The following is a 19488-nucleotide window of genomic DNA, read 5'->3' on the forward strand; positions in this document are numbered from 1 at the left end:
GGCTATATGATTCTCACCTTCTCTTGTCCCTTGGAGCCCTGAGGGTCATCATGGTGCACATCTGCTGTCACCGTTTGGGAGGTGCTCTGTCCCCTGTCCTGGAACTGCTTCTGGATCTCCAAGTTGTGCTTATGAAGGTTCTCCACCGTCAGCTCTGAGGGGCGGCGGTCACTCTGCTTCAGACAGGGAACCCTACAGACATAACCACTTTTGTAAGTTTTGTGTCGTTTTGTGCAATCAAAAAACTACTGTATTCTAAAATAACTAAGTTCTTCACTAACAAGAGACATGCTGTGGAAAAGTGGTCGGAGGTGTGGCAACTCCCCTTCAACGCTGGGAAATGCAAAGTACTCCACTTGGGGAGAGGCAACCAAAGAGCAGAGTACAGACTGGGTGGGCTAATTCTGGAAGAAACCAAAGTCGAGAAAGACCTCGGGGTGTCTGTCGACGAGCAGTTGAAGTTCCACGTTAACACCACAGTCTCAGCGCAAAAGGCAAACCAAATATTGGGCTTGGTAAAAAGAACCTTCAGTAACTTGGATGAAGTAACAGTGCCCCTCCTCTACAAATCGATGGTTCGCCCCCATTTAGAGTATGCGAACACTGTTTGGGGGCCGCATTTCAAAGTCGACCAGAACACTGTGGAAAAGGTACAACGTAGAGCAACAAGGCTGGTCCCAACACTCAAGTCCTTTCCGTATAGTGTTAGGTTGGAGAGTTTGAAGCTACCATCACTCCACTATAGAAGAGCCAGAGGGGATATGATACAAGTCTTTAAGTTCCTCACGGGAAGGGAGAGGGTTAGAGCACAGAGTTTCTTCACCGAGAGTCAACATCAGTCAACTAGAGGGCATCGCTTCAAGCTTACGGTGCCACTGGCAAAGTCCTTGGTACGTCGCCAGTCGTTTGCGGTTCGAGTAGTACAAAATTGGAACTCGCTGCCGGCTGAGGTCGTAGAGGCAGAGTCTGTTAATGCGTTTAAAACGAGGTTAGACTTATGTTGGAGTAAGAAGAGATACCACGATCGTCAGGAGGGTGACTACACAGGCGCAGCCTACTTCACCTAGACATCATCAAGGTATCATCAAGGTATGGTGGCCTTTTCATTAGGTGGCAAAGCAAAAGCAACAACAATTTTTGTTGGAAGAACTGGAGCCCTTCCACTCCCTAGAGTAGCATGTTTCTTTCTGTGTGCAGTCATGAATATCTTTCAGAGCAAGCAGCCTTTGCAACAGTGCTAAATTACTGTATTGTTAAAGTTATGTTAAAGTACATGTATTGTTATGTGTCTCTTCCCACTTGAAATTGATATCTGCTCATAACACTTAACACACATACACAATTAGGTATCACTCATCAGTGAAACATAAATGTAGGAAATTCAGGATATGCAAGTTATAACACTGTTCTATATACACTTGAAAGTTTCTTCACCTGGAGATGTCTTCAGGAGGAAACTGTCCTGAGAAGGTGGCATACTGCTTGGCTGGCCCCTTCCCATGATCCTTCTTGTTCTTGCTAGATCTCCCCCAGCGAAAGAGCTTGAACCCAAACAAGCGGAAGGATTTTTCGCTTCCATAGTAGTCTTGTAACACTTCTGTGGGTGAAAAGGGAAAAGAATTATTCATGAGTCTGACAATTTTATAAGCCTATCACCATCGTTGTATAATAGCTACATCTTGATTTCATTCTACTGTAGAAGCAGAAGTCCTTTCCTAGGAGTACTCCTTGAAATGGAAGAAAAATATGTAGCTGTCCCTGGTGCTGATTGGCCATCAATTTACTTTCCACTGGCTATCATTGGCCATCACTTAATACTATCATTGATGCTACTGTCAGCTATTTTCTTTAGCCCTGAAAGACAACATTACCTTTTGGTGTGAGGTTGAAGCCCACAGTCTTGCACCTGCCCATCCTGTAGGACTCAGTTCTGCCCAGACTAGAGGAGCGGTCTTTCTCAGATGGCACACGCATGGAATGACTGCGCTTGAACTGGTACTTCTCTTCTGTAGGGCACACAAAGGATTGACAATTTCAAGACAAGCTTTAGTAGCTTTTCGTTTACTTAATTATTTAAATCAGCATCTCTCACAAATGGATGATTTATCAAGAATTGCGAGAGATATGCGGTCCAGTTTTCTTCTATAGATACCTTGAATTTAAGCGTGTTTGGACTCATCTGTTTCCCTATAAAACTGAAGCCTAAATCCCTGCACAAATATATACATCAACCAGCAATGCTGTCTTGCTGACTTACAATCTGAAGGTTTTCAGGTTGATTCCCTAGCTGGCCCCAATGTTCTGCCCTTAGAAAAGGCACATATTTCCCCATGACTCAAGAAAAGGAGTACTTTGCTATCTTACAGGCCGACCTTACCTTCTTGTACCCTGTACAAATCTCGTACCTTATGCCTGTTAGTTTACCAGTTATGCCAAACAAACAAACAAATGACATGTGTCTCACCTGAGTGGCTCCTGGTCGGAGCTGACCCCGCCTTTCTGTTTGACCCCTCCTGACCTTCCACTGGTACAGCCAGCATGGGGACAACCTTCTCTGTGGCAGGGGGGAAGTACATGGGGTTCCTGGCCTCATTGGGGCTGGGGATGGAGGATGGTGGGGGTGCCGGAGGAATGGTGGGGTATGGAGTGGGAGGGCTAGTGGCTGTGTATGTCTCCGGGGTGACGATGCGGTACTCTTCCCCATTGTGGTAAACCTAGAAGAGAAGGACCGAGTTACAGATGTCTTAGATTCTAAAGTTATGGATAGCACATAGTTTACATTTATGCCTTTAAGAGTCCATTTTACATTACAAGGATATAATATACACAAGAAATAGTACATAGAATAATCAAATGAACTAAGTCTATATCAAAAATAAAAAGTAGAACTATTCATTTTAAGACTTTGACATGTATGGAATGTACAAGAGTAATTTAAAATAAAGGAAAAGAAGTTTGCTACAGCTATAGAACAGGCTGGCTGGAGAGTGACAACTGAAAACCTTAAATAGTTTGCAAAAACACCTGAGGCTAGACTACTGTTACTCCTTCTCTACAGCAGCATCACAGAACAATGGAACAAATTGTTCTTTGTTGTCAATTTGCTAATTAAGTATCCCAGAGGTGCCCATTATCACCTAATTAACCTTCTGGCGATTAACTTTCAGACAGTATGGGTATTGTTAATCATTCAGGTCCGTAATTTGTTAAGAGCAGGCATCAAGGGGAATAGACAATACTTAACTTTATCTTTTGTGATTGTCGATAAGGCCATGTTGCTTTGATTATATGGATGACATCCTCTGGGAACTCCAGAACTGATGCGAGCGAGCGAATAAAAAAAAAGTTTGGCCAAAAAAAAAAGTTGACTTCAGTATGAAATCTAAGTGGTCAGGAAGGTTGAACATAGGACTAAAAACACATAGTATGGTATACCAACAGTTAGGTGTAGGGACCAATACATCGTACAGGTGCAAAACGTTTTTTTCTTCTTCTTGGACCGATCCGAAAAAAAAGACCTGAAAAAAATCAGTGGAACTGGTTTCGCCAATTAGAAAATGGACACACTATGTCAGCAAGCGTTTGGGGTCTTACCGGGCTAACAAGACAACAAGAGCGAAGTCGAGTAGAGTTTATAGTCATTTGCACCAAGTTTCTACAGTCAAAGGTACAGAAACTTGATTACTTGGAGTTGGGATTTTAAAACGCCAGTGGGAGTCAGATAATCCACCAAACAGATTCCTTTGTAGCAAAATTGACCAATTATCATTGTTTTGGGTATAGCAAATTCTCAAGTTTCCACAAACAATCAGGTTCAGGTCCGGATCTGGAAATGATCCTCTGGACCTGAATGGAACCTATACCTAAAGTTTCTGTACTGGTACCTACCCCTACCAACAATAAATTTTTTCACGTCTTATTCTTTGACTTTAGATTTATTTTGACATTCTATGGCATTAGTTATCTGTTTTCTGATACTTTTTTTCCCAATCTACGGCATATATGAGCTCATTTTACAGCTGCTTTGCACAATTTATTGTGTGGTCAAAAACTTTTTTTTTTGGAAATGGCCGAAAATTGGTGCGAGCGCGGATGTCATCCATATAATCAAATCAACATGGCCTAAACTGGAAAACCTGATATCTTAGAGTCTGCACAGAATGCTCTTCTCTTCTGTCTTTCACAAACCTAACATACATATTGAGAAGAGTAGGGCTGACTCAGTGTGCCTAGCTAAACATGCCAGTCATAGCAAAGCCAGATTGCACTTACTGTAAATGTGTTTAAGCTTGCAGGATTTACTTTTGCGGTAGCGGGAAAAGAGTGTTTGCGGTGTTTTTAAGTTTACTGTAGCACCATAGACTGCAGTAAAATACTATAATGGAAAAATGTTCGTGGTGGGTTTAAGCAAAAATCGCGAATATAAAACCACTGCAAATATTTCTGCATTTACAGTAGTAGTTGAATAAAAAGTATCATGCTACATCCTTAGTCTGAGGTTCGACCACTTAACCAATCGCACCTATGCTGCATCCCACCCATGTCTCTAGGGCCTGTTTTTTCACCCCGGGATGGAAATTTCCTTGCTTTGATAGATAAAATTTTTTTACTCCCTCCGTCAAAAACATCTGAATGTCATATCATGAAAATGTTGAAAATGTATTTTTGGTAAGCTAAAAACTCCACAGCAAAATAATCAGTGGGATGGAAAATTAAAACCTGCATGGAGACAGCCCTGGTGCCATCACTCCATCCCTCACTTCCCGTGTTCTTACCTTTCTCTCCTTGATCAGTTCTCCCAGTAGTTCATGCAGGACGTCCTGGTCAGGAATGGGTACTCCACTGAACTTCTGCTGAAGGTACTCCGCTATTTCGTCCTGTCAACAGCAAACACCCAAACAGTTAAAAAATCACACAAAATAAAAGAAATCAATGAGTTGATACCTGAAATATCTAGAGTTTTTGTTAATTTCTTGGACAAAATATAACAAAATCATGTCCATTTCACACATAACATGCTGCATTACACACTGTCCATGCTTTGGTTGCTGACTTTTGGACCATGTGCCAATGCTCACTTCCTGTCATCCTGCCCAACCTTTGCATCCTGTCAGTCTCCACCTACCCAGCCTGAGAACGAATTTAGACCCAGGCCAATGGAAACAAACTTGATTACACACCCAGGCAAACAAACAAACAAACAAACAGATCTAAAACAATACCACTATTTTCACAGAGGTAACTGGTCATCATTATTCTTCAGTTGTTTTGAAAAACCACCTGTTGTTTATACACCTTTATGTTAAGAAAAATATATTGTCCATCCAATGTAAAAAAAAAACCTTTAAACACTCATTTCTGGGGGTACATTTTACATTCTACTTACTACTGTAACAAAACACTTTGTCTGAAATGTTACTGTAAATGCAGAAATGTTCGCGGTGGATTAATGTTCGCGGTTTTCGCGGTGACCACTTTACCGCGAACTTAAAACCACCGCGAACATTTTCCTATTATGGTATTAGATTGCAGTCTATGGTGTTACCGCGAAATTAAATCCACCGCGAAAAGTCAGTTTCCCCGCTACCGTGAAATTAAATCCCCGCGAACTTAAATGCATTTACAGTATTTAATACCATCCCCTCTGGGAACATCATATGCTGTAAATCCAGAGTTGACTTCTAACATTTGCCTTCAAGATGAAGAAAGGATCTCAGGAGCTATGGAATAGTCATGTGACTAGTCTAAGTTGTAATGTGACATCAAAGGCCCAACCAGCGCTTTGAACCCAACACAGAATGCCTCTTGACTTGATCTACCAGAACAAATCCTGGTGTATACAAGCCTCTCTCCTTACCCTGAGAGATCATAACCTTTTACTCTGAGAGTCACTGTAAGCTTCAAATCAAAAACTAAAGTTTATCTGCCACAAATGTTACTGATAGACCCACTTTCTCTTTCACCAATTATAAGCAAGGTAGTTAATCTGTTTTTAGCAGAAATGGTCTAAATAATGGTCTTAAATTTTCAACTCTGTAGTAACCTAACCCAGCATCAGGATGTAATTTTGTAGACTTGCTATGAAAACTTTCAAATTAAACATGATCAAACTTGACCATCGCTTTCCAATCCCCAACCAATCTACAAAATATCACAAGGATCCATCCATAACCTCTCATGTTATGCCATTGACAGACAGACAAAAAACGGCACCAAAAAAACATTACAGATTATTTAAAGAAACTGCACTAAAAAATCATGAATTAACCTTCTAATAAGTAAATAATAGTCATACAACTGTTACAGTAATATAACATGTTTTTTCATGGCAGTCTGTTTTCGGGACCTTATTCCTTCACTGTTAACGTCAGAAAGGCCTGCTCGTATCAACAACAGCTGCAGAGAAAAATCCCCATTTCCCCTCTGAGCACCACTTTGGCTAATCCCAAGTGCTGAACATGGAGACATTTCCTGCTGTTTGAAGTGTAGAGAATGTCGCTCCCAAAGACCCACTTGAAAAGTCAACAGTTGATACTAGGGGTTAGATCAATGGAAATCTGTCCAAAGATGACAGAAACTACTGGTAGGGCTTGAGGTGGGTGGTGAGGGGTATTATTACAAATTTTGGGTTGAAATTTTGTTAAAAAAAACAACATGACAATGAAAGAAAGGAAGAAGATATGGAGAAGTGAAATTTAGATTTACAAATTTAAGTGAGAGGCCTTGTATTGATGTCCTTGATTTATGCAAAATTAAAAAAGAAAAGAGAAATCAGAAATTTGAATACGTCGGGTTCAAGACGAGTTCAAAATCAGTGTAGACAGTGTAGCACGTACTTTGAGTTATCCATTTTACGTTTCAGTCCCACAGATATGTCTGAGACTTGCCCCAAACTGGGGTATGCATATTTCAATTTCAGTGCATACTTCATTAAGAAATACAGTAACTGTTACTGTGTGTATTATATTGAGGCCTGGTTTACCTGTGTTGCGATTCCTTTGCCACAGTTGAGTTCAGCAATGGTCTGACACAGGACATCAGGGAGGGGGATGAAGTGGGACTGAGACACCGGGGCCAGCTGGACCTGACAGACATCACCTGCAGGTACAAGGACAATGGGTTACAAACATGCCGGTGCTTTTGGCAGATTAGTAAAATTGAAATGAAGTAAAAACAGTTGAAACTCCAAAGAAAAGACCAATCAGGGAATCTATAAAATCTGGTCTATGTGGGCGAGTGATCACTACTGAGTCTAGACAGGAATCTTACTATTCTTAGCCCTTGTGACAATGGGAAAAATCATCAAAAATGATCAAAGGGACTTTGGAAAGTTTGTGTGGAGGTGGTTACTTGCACAGATTTGACTGTACTGTAGTGTACATGTAGGTATCAATGAAAAAAATAGATACCAGGGAACAAATATCAGAAAATGCTCACAGTAAGACAATTAAGTAATACTGTAGTTTGTAACATTGGACCCGTTACAACATCCATCAGTATACATACTATTTTAGTTAAACATGAATATCTTAGAGAGCCTTAAAATCATGAAATCTAGTCTGTCTTATCCACAGTAATTACAGACTAGTATACCAGACATGCAATTACATGGAGGAATGGTCCACCATGCTAATATGGACTCATCAAACTTAGTAAGTATCTCCAAGGACCACGCAAGACAAACTTGCCTAGATCATTAGGGCCATTAAAAAAACAAGGTTGGAGAGAAAGATAACAGTTCTATTTCGGTAGACAAGTCTGACAGATAGCTCTGCTCTGTTCTACTACGCCCTTGATAAACAGACAGGCCCCTGATATCAGCTAACACACACCACTGTGTTTGCTACACTGGTTCCTCTATATTTAAAGAAACTACTTGTTCAGCAACATTGGAGCAGAGTACCTTTAGAGGGAACAGCTACGATATCCTTTAAAAAGGCTTATATTTATCGTAAAAGAAATTAAGCAACAGCAGTATAATAAAATACTGGATACTACCACTTATGTCTTTCTTGGGCTTCGTTGACCAAGGAGCTTCTTGCATTGACATAACAATTTTCCCACTGACATTATGATAATAATATCTAGGTTGCACATTGCTCTCTCTCCAGGGCCAGTTTTCCATCAAGGCTCGACATTTGCTTGTCAGTACAGACAAAATTTTCACCCTATCTCAGTATCTGTACAAAAAAAAATCTTATCTCCATGGTATCATGAAGGAAGATGTATTCTTGTATTTTTACAAAATTTACAAAATTAAAAAATTAATGACATTCACTGTATTGGTTTACAGGCAATGAGTAGGATGGAAAAATATTAAAGCTACATCAACATTAGTTAAAGAATATCTATCACATGAAATTGCAGTTGAAACCTACATGTAGAGGTACAGGGGAAACAAATCAAGTCTATTAATGTCTCGGGTAGGCCACAACTGAGTGTTCCACATGCACAGACAATACCTTGCTACATGTTGTAAATAGCTAAGAAAGTTCACCTGAGGTCTGTCAAAAGACCTCCCCTGGCTAAGAAGTAAACACCTTTGCAAGGCCGCGTTTGCCAAAGTAGTCCCGATCCTTTAATACCTTAAAGGGAGGACTACAGAAAAAAGATAACCCAAAGAGAGGTTTAGCTTTGGACTGAAATAGATGTGGTAAGCTCTTCTTTTTAGGATGCACCCCACCCAGAGTTTAAAGATGACAAAGAATGTTTTTATACCATAGTCTGTTTCCCTACTTAATGTGGCTAAGTTGGGAGAAGATCTTTCACTTCTCTGTCTGGCAAGTGGCTTCAGAAACAGAATCCTTTGTCTACATAATAACATTAACCATTGGCTGGTGGATCAGAAGTAAGCCGATGTTAGTGGGCTTACGACGGGCCATTTACAATGATATGCATCAAGTGAGGAGGAACGGTTTGTCTTTCAAACGTGGAGCCAATGACGGAACAGGCATGCATGTGAACATACCTTGGCAAAACATTGTGTAATTCTTTACTTGCACAAGTAATCCACAGGTAATGTCTCAAGGTGCAGGTAGAAAGCAAATATCTTGGTACTAACAAGCCAGCCATTACCACTATTTATAACATGGTTTTAGTTGACAGTAACGAACTCACCTACATAATTAACAAATAGACCTCTAGAGAAGATTTTAGACACCAATAGACTGGAAGATGTCTGCTGATAGACTTCAAGTGAATAAACCAACAGAAAGTGCATCAACCCATTCGTTCTTCATTTGGCTATAACTAAAACAGCTCTAAACCAGTCCTGTTAGATGACTCACACATCTATGATATTCATATGGATTTCTGAAATGTTGGACCACATAGTATCATGAACGTAATCAATACCTGTATCTTTTAACAGTTTCTAAATTTAAAAGTGAAAAACCACAGTAAATAGAAACTTGAGACAACCGAGGTCACTCTTTTAAGAAATTTGTATCAAAAGCTGGATATCATATGGCATCTAGTTAGACTGAGGTGGAAATCTAGCCAATGTCAGGTATTCAATTAGCAAGGTAACCAAAACATTGGGACAAATGTGGCTGGCTTGTTTTACATCCCTAACAGAAAAAAAATGGTATGGCTTGACTCTTGAGGCCTTCATAAAGAAGAAAGACACAAATGAAATGTATTCTTAGGCAACCAACTAGTAGTCGGAGAAAAATCCTGATGTCCGTTGCAAATCATAAGTCTTCACGATTCTTTGAGCCATACTTTGTTTCTATATGTATATGTCACAGTAGATACCACGATCCAGTAGAATCGTAGATTCTCCTAGGAGAAACTCCGATCCAAACTCAAATGATGCTAAGATATAGGAAACAGACTGCGATCGGGATGTGTCCTAGGACAATCGCCGATTCTACTAGTACAGATTGCGATCGGGATCTCTCCTAGGAGAAACTCCGATCGCGATCTCTCCTAGGAGAATCGACGATTCTACTGGATCGTGATCTCTACTGTGACATATACTAAGAAACATTTGTGTTGATCACTCAGTAATTCAGATTCATCTAACAGTATTTCTTTTGACATACAAAATATTACTTCATGTATTACAAGAATGTTACAGTTACTAAACTGCATTGTTGTTGTCATCTCTTTGTCTTTTTTGGAAGAACTCATACTGTGCATCAGTCACTCACAGCTATGTTGACCTCTCCAACCCTTTTGGTTCTTGGCTTTAGGACTTTTTACTCAATACATGAACTATAACAATATAATCTTCCAAACTTAAGGATGTTAAGCACATCTGTAGAAAAGTACACAATGAGCTGAAAGAAAACCTGAAGTACTGAAACCCTTTTGAGTAGAAAAAATGGCACAAAGATATAGACTTGTTACAATCTAATGCCTCAAATTGGCATTAAGAATTTGTATCAGAAAGTGTCTGAATTCTGTAATGTGCCAGTATTAAGTTCCGACAACATGTAGTTTAAGTGGGCAAAGCGGATGGGCTGACTGTACTGTCGTCCTCATTGCATGGCTCTACAAATACCTCTGTGCACCGAGCCCCAACTACGTTCAGCCTCCTTTCAACAGAATAAGTCACCTGTTAACTCGGCAAACCAAGCTATTTGCCCTCCACGGAGCTGATGTGTAGAGGTCCACATCGTGAGGTGGTCCAACTATTGGTTTTGGGAAACTAATTACCGATCCTGCATACCTCATGTTGATGCTAAGGACAGTTTCTGAACCATTGTATTAAACAACTATTTGACCAGATCCCACTTTGTTCATGCAGTGAACCATCAAAAACAACAACTGAATTTGATCAGATTCCATTTTCTTTTGTCAGCAAAACATTCTTACCCAGGATGCAATGGAAAAAAACAAACAAAGCTCTCAGTGACAATCTCAAGGTCAAAAACTTACATGTACTTCAAAGTTCTGGAAAGATTTGTAATACGTAGTGTATTTTCACCATAAATATTTGCATTTCTAGCAGACACAATAATCCACTGCTTCATTTTAGAATCTGGCACAAATTCTTTTGTGTGTACATTTATGTGTTATTGCTGTAGATTTCTGATCAACCTCAGCAAGGTATCTGGCTATGGCAGAGATCTATGGAGCCCCAAAGAACCAGAATCTGAATCCTAAAAGCAAAAGCAGTCTGTAGTTTCTGTTAACAATCGCTGCAGACATAAAAGTTTGAAAGAATCCATTCCTGCCATGGGTTTCATATCAAAGCTACCTGCCTAATCCCTCCCTCCGTTCGCCTGGACACCTGTTGACAACACAAACATACTTGCCCTGCACCACAATAAGACACAAACAGGTTCAGTCAGGGGGAACATTTACCCAACCTCCCTCCAGACTCACCAAGACAAAAAAGACCCAGTAAAGACCCCTCTTCACACTTCTGAAGTGACTGCTGTGTGTTTTCCTGTTGCTCTAGGTGACGTTCTATTACCTACGTCCACCTTAGTTCTGTCATTTGCCCAGGTGAAGGAGCTGGACTGTTCAGGAAGCAACACTCTATCTCCTTATTTACCAATAACTTAAGGGGTTACAAGCTGAGCCAACAACCTTGAACCCCTCATACTTTCTTAAAATCTTTAACATATAATGTGACAAAATGTGTGACCATGAAAGTATGTGCAGGAACATTAAAATGTTGTAATATATAAGAAACCATGCCCATAGCCAAGATTTTGTTTGGCAGATTCTTTTTTTTCTAGACTAGTGATGGTGCTGAAGCCGTGAATCGTGAGTGCTACAGGCACGAGCTTTCCATGGGGGTTTGGTGGCATGCTTTCCCATATAATTTTGACAATATAACCATTTGAAATGGCAATTCCTGTATTCTTTAGAGGATTTCAAAGTAAGAAACAGGGACAGTCGATAAGAGTGCTGTTAAGGGGGGAAACGTGCTGCATTGATCATTCTTTTGGGGTACTTCTGCTGTTTGTATGTTCCCTACCCTCTGACAAGGATCATGGATGCAAATGTACAGCTGTATGGAAAGTTATCAGTCCAAGATGGTTAAATGGCAAGCTCCTTGGTTGGTCTTCTTCAAACGCTAGAACCAAAACAATTACTCACAAGTTATGAAATTGAATGCGTTTAACTTTACAACAAAGAACTATAACTATAATATAAAGAACAGTGAGTATCACATGATTGTTTGATCCACAAACTATAGGAGAAATGCTCTGCCAAATGAAATAGCAACTGCTTATAGATCTTTCTAATTGGGTTTATCATGGCAAAGTAGTTCAGAAAAGAAAACTGGTCTAAGGACCTTGCTTACCTTCCCTGTTCTAATGCAACTTATTCCATGTCAGTTAGCATTACTAATCCCCCTAAGCCATTGACTCTCACTATCCTACTTGTCTTTCACTACTGTTCAATGGAGTGTAACCGTATCTGGGAATCACATCTATGTACAAAACAAGGTCGGGATGCACTTTACTGAGTCCCTAAACTGGAGCGTCCCACCAGGTGTGCCCTCAAGTGTAACACCCTCACCAGATGCACCTGAAATTTTTTCTCTACAAATGCCCTGCAGTTTAACCAACAATGTAAACCTCATTAAATTGTAGGATATTACCTTTACAACCGCTATGTCTCTGTTTATGATATCTGCTCACTCATATCATATTACAAGAAAATTCCAGTCACCATGGAGGTGCTTTACTTGTAGCATATACATCTAGTTGTATAAAGCATAAATTTCTTTCTGCAATTTTTCCCGGATGAATGATTCGAGTATACCGTGTCAACATTGTTTGGGCTGTAATGCATGCAGGGACACAAAACTGCATCCTTGATACTACAGGCCTTATGGTAACTCCTTTTGTCCTATGGTCTCATTAGTATGCGTTGTACAGAAGCCAGCATGACCGCAGGTTTTACCCCTTTTACGTTCACCCAACCGTGTTGGAGTCTGGGTCAGCTATGATTACCAACCCCTGGCCGTGCTACCCTCTACAGGCATACTGTAATCACCTAATGGAACAAATGTGTACACTGCTTCTGTTTATGGTTAAATAGCTCTCATATTCATGTTTATGTGACTGAATTTCTACTCTTTGCTACATGTCTCATTGAAAATATCAGTGAAAAGGGACCATACGCGTCTACTTTCTATTGGTAGTTGAGCTCTCGTCAATCCTTTGTTCACAGTTCAAATGTAATGTGATGTTTTCCACACAAATTTTGCCCTGATTGAATTTCAATCAGATATTCAAAAAAATAATTGTTAATCATCCAATTTTCCACAAACGTCAGAAGCAATAAGACACCAAGCTGGACCACAGACTCTACAAATTGCAACATTTTCTGACGTTATTCTGTGAAAAACCTACCTAGTTTTTTGTAACTTTTGTAGTGCTAAAACGTGAAATGGGACAAAGAGTTAATCCCAAGTCCATTGGTGGTTGTTTATGTTACAGAAATCACACATACACATTGTAAAAGGTGTGAAAGACACAGCTAACATTATGTTTCCCACCAGGGTGTTGCTTTGTACCACATTTCCTGACAAACTTTGCATTGACATGCTAAGATTCTCAGCTCTATGAATAATCAGCTGCTCGTTATCACATTGTCCTTCCATCCGTCATGCCGGGTGTGACAGGCAGACCAGGTTCACTTCACAGACAGGTCAGCTTTGTTGTCATTGTTGTTGTTCTTTTGTTTCCACGTGAGTTATGATGATGAGTAGGATAGCACACAGGAGAGTTTCCACAGGTAAAATTCTACCACCATGCTGTAAAACATGCTGTACTATACAGTTGGCTATGCTAATATATGCATCGTCATGTTTGTTTGGTTATTAAAATAAACTGTGGGGCTCGAGTCTTGACTCAACTTGTTCAATTTGGCCATCTTTATAAGAGAATGATAACTTTTACTAGCAAGGAATGGGAGAAGAAATGGTGTAATTATGAAATGGTGTAACTTGCAAATAAACTTCTATTATTATTATTTCACAGTCTCTAAACTAGTCTCCTTCGCAGAGTGCTAGGAGTGCCAGCACTTTTTTTGGAGACAAAACCCAATCTCCCAACATTAATTTTCAGAACTGCAGCACAACATAATCTGCAGCTATAATGTTATAAACATTTCAGTTTGAAAATTGGTCCCCTGGCCTGGCAACAAGATTGTCTGCACATGTCCTTCAATGTAAAGTAGGACAACTTCTTATCCTAAAAGGTCAGTAGCTTTCATCACCTTGGAACTGGAAGTACCAATTCAACACAAACAGAAGTACACTGTACCTAATGGATTGATGAGCTACAGGAACTGTTCAACACATTAACAAATATGGTGAAGATACATTTGATTTTGATAGATACAATACCTAGCCTGGTATCCAGCCATATTATAGCTCCCAAGTCTCTTGTGTCCTCTTCGCAAATACCGGGGCCAGACATATTTGCGAAGAGTACAGAAGAGACTCTGGAGCTATAATACGGATGGATACCAGGCTATACAATACCACTTATGTACATGTTTGTCATTTTTTTCTTCCACAACACTTGGAGCTGTATTGTTTTTACTCACTAATCCGTTTCTGTGAATCAAATCTATTAGGGCATTAAATAAACGAGCTATGGCTTATTGGCATTAAAAATGGTACATTTATGCCAACTGTTTATGTATCTAATCTGTTTCAATCCTATTTTAATCCATCTGAGCATCTCTTGGGTACTGTGATTGAAAAAAGGAGTGAGCCAGAATTTCCCATGGGGGTAAACCACTGCTACTGTGCAGCAACTACATGTGTCCACATTCGAAAATAGGAATTAAAGTAAGACCAAAGTAAGACCAACTTTTTCTGAGAGAAAACCAAATAAAGTTGGAGAACAAGGACGAGTATCTTGGTTTTCCAACCTTTAAACTTTCTTATTTGTATTGTGTGTATTTTTCATACATTGTACCATCAATGTAATCCCTAACTTTGTCATTAAACTTAAGTATTTATGTGAAGTCTCATGACATGTGCTAAGAAAATGCTTTAAAGTTTAATACACATTTGCTTTCCACTCTTGCCAGAAAATAAATGCTAAGTTTTATGAGGTGTTTATGGTCCCAATGTGGGGTCACAAGGTCCCATGGTACCAATGTTTGCATTTCGTCTGACGCCCTCCCTACATACACTCAAACTTTATCAATATGTACACAAGTACTGACGTTTTTCCTGTTCCTGTCTATGGTACGTGGACATGACCATGTTCTTACTAGATGAACAATGTACAAAAAAATTGCAATCTAAACTCAAAAGATTTTTCTTAGATACACGCAATCATCATGAATTGTTACCACATATCCTTGCTTCCATAGAACTTGGGTGATTAATTGCGTAGTTTACACTACATGTAGACTATGCTGGACAAAGGTCAAAGTTTTCCTACATATATTAGCATAAAAATGGCCTCCAAATTCTTCACAAAACCTATTAGCAAAACTGAACTTCAGAAAGACATAACAATGTATATTATAACATGCACTAATGTCAATTTTCAGATGAATAGCTCAATTAAGACTGTAGTTTTTGGATATACTCTATCCAAGTAAACAGCCAACTTACTTTGTATGAATTGTGTAACACTATAGATTGTGCCCTCAGGAAGGAATGTTTATATTCTAAAGGATTCTTTCCAGCATGCTTAAGAAGACCCTTTGAACACAATGTTATCATTCTGGTCTATCTGACCTCATTCTCTAGGAAGTCTGCAGAACAATCTGCAATCCAAGTGAGACAAGCAGAGTGGATACTTAAGAGGCTTTGTTTCTAATCCTACAACAGCAAAAGATGAGATAACACCTGTCAGCTACCAGGACACACTCATACTCAGATGCACCCTTTCTCTTACCCTACACACTAAAAACAAAAACACAAAGATGTGCCTTTGCTCTTAATTGTCATTACGGTCATTTTGGGCTCCTTTAGAAATCATTTTTCAAAACTGTAGGGATTGCCCTTAAAGATTGATAAAAATGAATTTAAAAAATGGACAACAAGGAAACAACAGTATGTCTGCTTGGAAATTGACCCTATATGTGCCAATCATCAAAGCTGTTGTTTTCTTTCAATTTTCTGCTTCATTTTGAATTTTCTTACTCAAATGCCAATTTTAATGCAGAACATCAACCCAGCTCTATCATTAGTTTCATTGACCCATTAAAATACTCCTTTTTTTCCCCAGCCACTTTCCGTGTCACAATGTTCCATTCTTTTATGCTGCAAGTGTCTAGTTATAAAGAAAATTGGGAAAAAGGCACAGTACAAGACACCTTTGTGTGAGGGCATGTCTGGATGAGTTGCTTAGTGATACCTGACGTTGGGTTTTCATCTGGTTTTCATACTTGGATTTATTGTGAAACACAACAGCAGCTGATATTAGCCCACGATAAAACAGTATAAATGATTCATGTGTACTTATCACACATTAGCATCATCAATAACCCTATGTATTGTGATAAGGCACAAAATGGTATTTTTCACAAAATTTTCTTTGTGGAATTTAAAAACAGATTGACAAGAATATTTGCAGCAAATACAAAACAAATACAGTATAATGACTGTCAAGTTATGGAAAAGAAGCCAGAAAATGGAAACTTTTGAATTATGTCACCACATTTTCAGGACTACTGTACCTTTACGCTTTAGTACTCTTAGAGTTAGACTCAGTACCTTTCTATCCACTAGAAACACACAGAAACATGAAGGCTGAATCTTGCATGTTCTAACTTTACATTGCTATCTGAAGTCCACTTTCCACGACGACATGGCACTTATGACCAAAAGTTGTCAGGAAAACTGCAAAACAACTCTCCAACCCTCAGAGGGGCTGACACCTCCTGATGTCAGGCTTCTAAACGTGCCAAACCGTGGTTCTACCGACCAGCGTGTGTCTGCAGTTGCCACCCATTTTTGTTCACAATGACGAAAAGGTTTGGACGTAAGCGTCCATCTGTCCGCTACATTACACTCACAGGGCACCAAAAAGCGTCCAAAACCGTCCAAGACGGAAATCGTTGGGTAAAAACAATATTATGTTAATCGAAAAGGTGTAAAACTGTGATGAAGAGGGCTGCTTTGCACAGTCACGCGTAGAAACGTTGGATTAAACTTTCGGCAGAATACATGTTTAGTCCACAACTCACCTAAACTCTCGATGACAAACTGACGAGGAGGTCTGAGTGAGCGTCGCGTCCAAGCATCTCGAAGCGCCTCCAAGTCCTTCTCCGAGCCCTGGACGAAGAGCGTCTGGGGATCGAACCAGCCTAGGTAGTCGATGCGGTTGATGCCGCTTACCAAGTCCTTGTTCCAGAAGGAGTTGCGGTTCTGGGCGACGAAGTCCGAGAAAATGTCGCGGCCCGTACGCGTCAGGAACTGCGGGCGCTCGTCGTCCGAGATCTTCAGGAGGATGGCGAGGGAGTGCGGTGCTAGCAGGATGCCGTGAGACGTCCTGTCAGCCTTCCCCGACATTTTGTCCTTGTTCCTGTGGCGTCTTTTGACTCCGGGTGAGACTCTGGCCGTGTCAGTGGGGCATTTGCATGACACAGGCTGCGGGTCTCCCATCGTGGACTCTCCGCCGACTGCTTCTGCTTGTTGTGAAGTCCAGACGCAGAACAAATCAAATACGGGGATGTGAATGGGGTTCCGTTGACACTCGATCAAGCAATTAAAACAATTTCCTCACGCTGATATCATCTTTAAGAGAGGTAAGTTCATTCATCTGTTTATTTTGAAGGCTGACAAATTAGGTATTTACGACATTGGCTGACTTGAGACAAAGTTTTTGCAGCAAACGATCATGCGCGTCCTACATGACTAGCCTTCCATTTGTTGAACTAAAGAGGTGGAGAACAAAGCAAACCGCTGTTTGTCAATCAAAAAACTAAAGCGAACTCCCTTTGTTCCCAAGTTTGCCGCCTGTCCACAAAGGCGAAATTGTTTCAAATATCAATTAACTTGACAACGTGTCACGAAAAGAATGTATCGTTATCATTCTTACTCCTAAGTGGTCTCTTAAAATGAGTTTCTTAATGATTCAGATGTCTTTCATGCTATTTATTTTCAGGCACAAAATAATAATGACAATAGACAACTACAAAAGTTGTGGTAGGGAAGTTGCGACACCTACCGTACCTGTACGTAATACACCTAGGAATACACAACTGCACCCAAGGGGCATCCTCCTATCTGATAACAGCTTTCATTGGCGCTTAATTGAGCACAACTGACACACACCTTTTGTAGTACCTGTGAAAGTGTTCCTTTGATGCAGTAAAGTTGTCTTTGAGAAGCCCTTTAGTAAATCTCATGGGGCCAATGATCAGGTAGAAAGCTTTTTCCAGACACTATTTGTGTTAGTGGAGATCCTTGGAGATACAGTAGTAGTAGTAGTAGGCATCCTTCCATCTTTCCAGATGATGGTAGCGCTCTGTATCAGGTGACGGTGGTTGACAGCGTCTACTGTGGCTCTGTAGACCGATCCTGGCATGGCAGTCGCGGCCACAGTTTGGACATATGAAGGCAGAGGGGTTCCCCTGTGGCGGTTCCTCTTTGCGTTTGCGTCTCCTTGACTCAAGATGCTCTGTACGTCTTTCCTGGCCCTTTGCAAGACCATCCTTGACCGTGTGACGCCATCTGTTGCGGTCTGCTGCAATCTGTTCCCAGCTGGCTGGGTCAATACATAAGGTGTAAGAAACCCTACATCACATTCTAGATATAATACAGATCATATAGTATGTATTCGTTGAAAATTTTAGGCCAGTACGGCAAGTAGCAAACTCAAAGTACAGAGGAATTCAGGAAAACCAAAGCATATAGTGCACTTTCCAAATAAGGGCCAAAAGTTGCCTGTGCTAATAAGGGCCAAAAGTTGCCTGTGCTATAAAATGACAAGAAAATGATACACAATTCAACAACAAAGAAAGGGAGAAAACAAAACGAGGTATAATTTTTGTTGCATGAGCCATAGCCTTGTAGCCTTGGTACCAAACCACCACGCTACAGTTACTAATCCCTTCAGCGAGGGAGGCAATTTGCCCCACCACCAAACCATGAGATCCAGTGCCATGGAGATCTGGAGCCAACTCTATACTGGGCTTGTGACCTTCCTGGGCAAAAGGGCTTTACAGTAGTTTTAGTGTGAAACGGCTACAGTTTAGCGTGAGGGATCTGGTATCCAGGCTGTAGCCTTGAGAAAAGCAGGCTATCATTTATTCTAATTAGCTAATAAATACTACTTTGGAGTCAATTTGCTTGATAAACTATTGAGGACCAATTCATAAGGGACACACTACAAAATTTTAAAGCCCCCTTTGGTATTATTGACCTCATTTTTCCAGCAGCATTTCAATATTTGATATCTAATCAGATAAATCAGCTTATATCATACCTGGGTCGGAATACCTACGAGGAATACCAGTCGATATGAATGTTCCGGACCAATCCATATTTTACAGTATGGCCCAGGATTTGCGTGTGCTAAGTTCGCTGCTGTCAAAAATTCC

At 40.2% G+C, this 19488-nt stretch overlaps 1 protein-coding gene across 1 annotated transcript in view; it reads right to left on the reverse strand.

The window, feature by feature from the left end:
• LOC118410917 overlaps positions 1 to 17802 on the reverse strand; it is a 21383-nt gene extending 3581 nt beyond the window's left edge. The window contains exons 1-7 of the mRNA XM_035812824.1: positions 17131 to 17802; positions 6983 to 7098; positions 4776 to 4877; positions 2465 to 2714; positions 1872 to 2006; positions 1435 to 1597; positions 18 to 192 (exon numbers count right to left, since the gene is read on the reverse strand). Of these exons, the coding sequence (XP_035668717.1) occupies positions 18 to 192; positions 1435 to 1597; positions 1872 to 2006; positions 2465 to 2714; positions 4776 to 4877; positions 6983 to 7098; positions 17131 to 17548 (1359 nt within the window). The 5' untranslated portion in view covers positions 17549 to 17802. The remainder of the gene's footprint in view (positions 1 to 17; positions 193 to 1434; positions 1598 to 1871; positions 2007 to 2464; positions 2715 to 4775; positions 4878 to 6982; positions 7099 to 17130) is intronic.
• Positions 17803 to 19488: the final 1686 nt, after the last annotated feature.

The sequence above is a fragment of the Branchiostoma floridae genome, chromosome 3 (assembly GCF_000003815.2).
Source record: "Branchiostoma floridae strain S238N-H82 chromosome 3, Bfl_VNyyK, whole genome shotgun sequence".
Taxonomy (NCBI): domain Eukaryota; kingdom Metazoa; phylum Chordata; class Leptocardii; order Amphioxiformes; family Branchiostomatidae; genus Branchiostoma; species Branchiostoma floridae.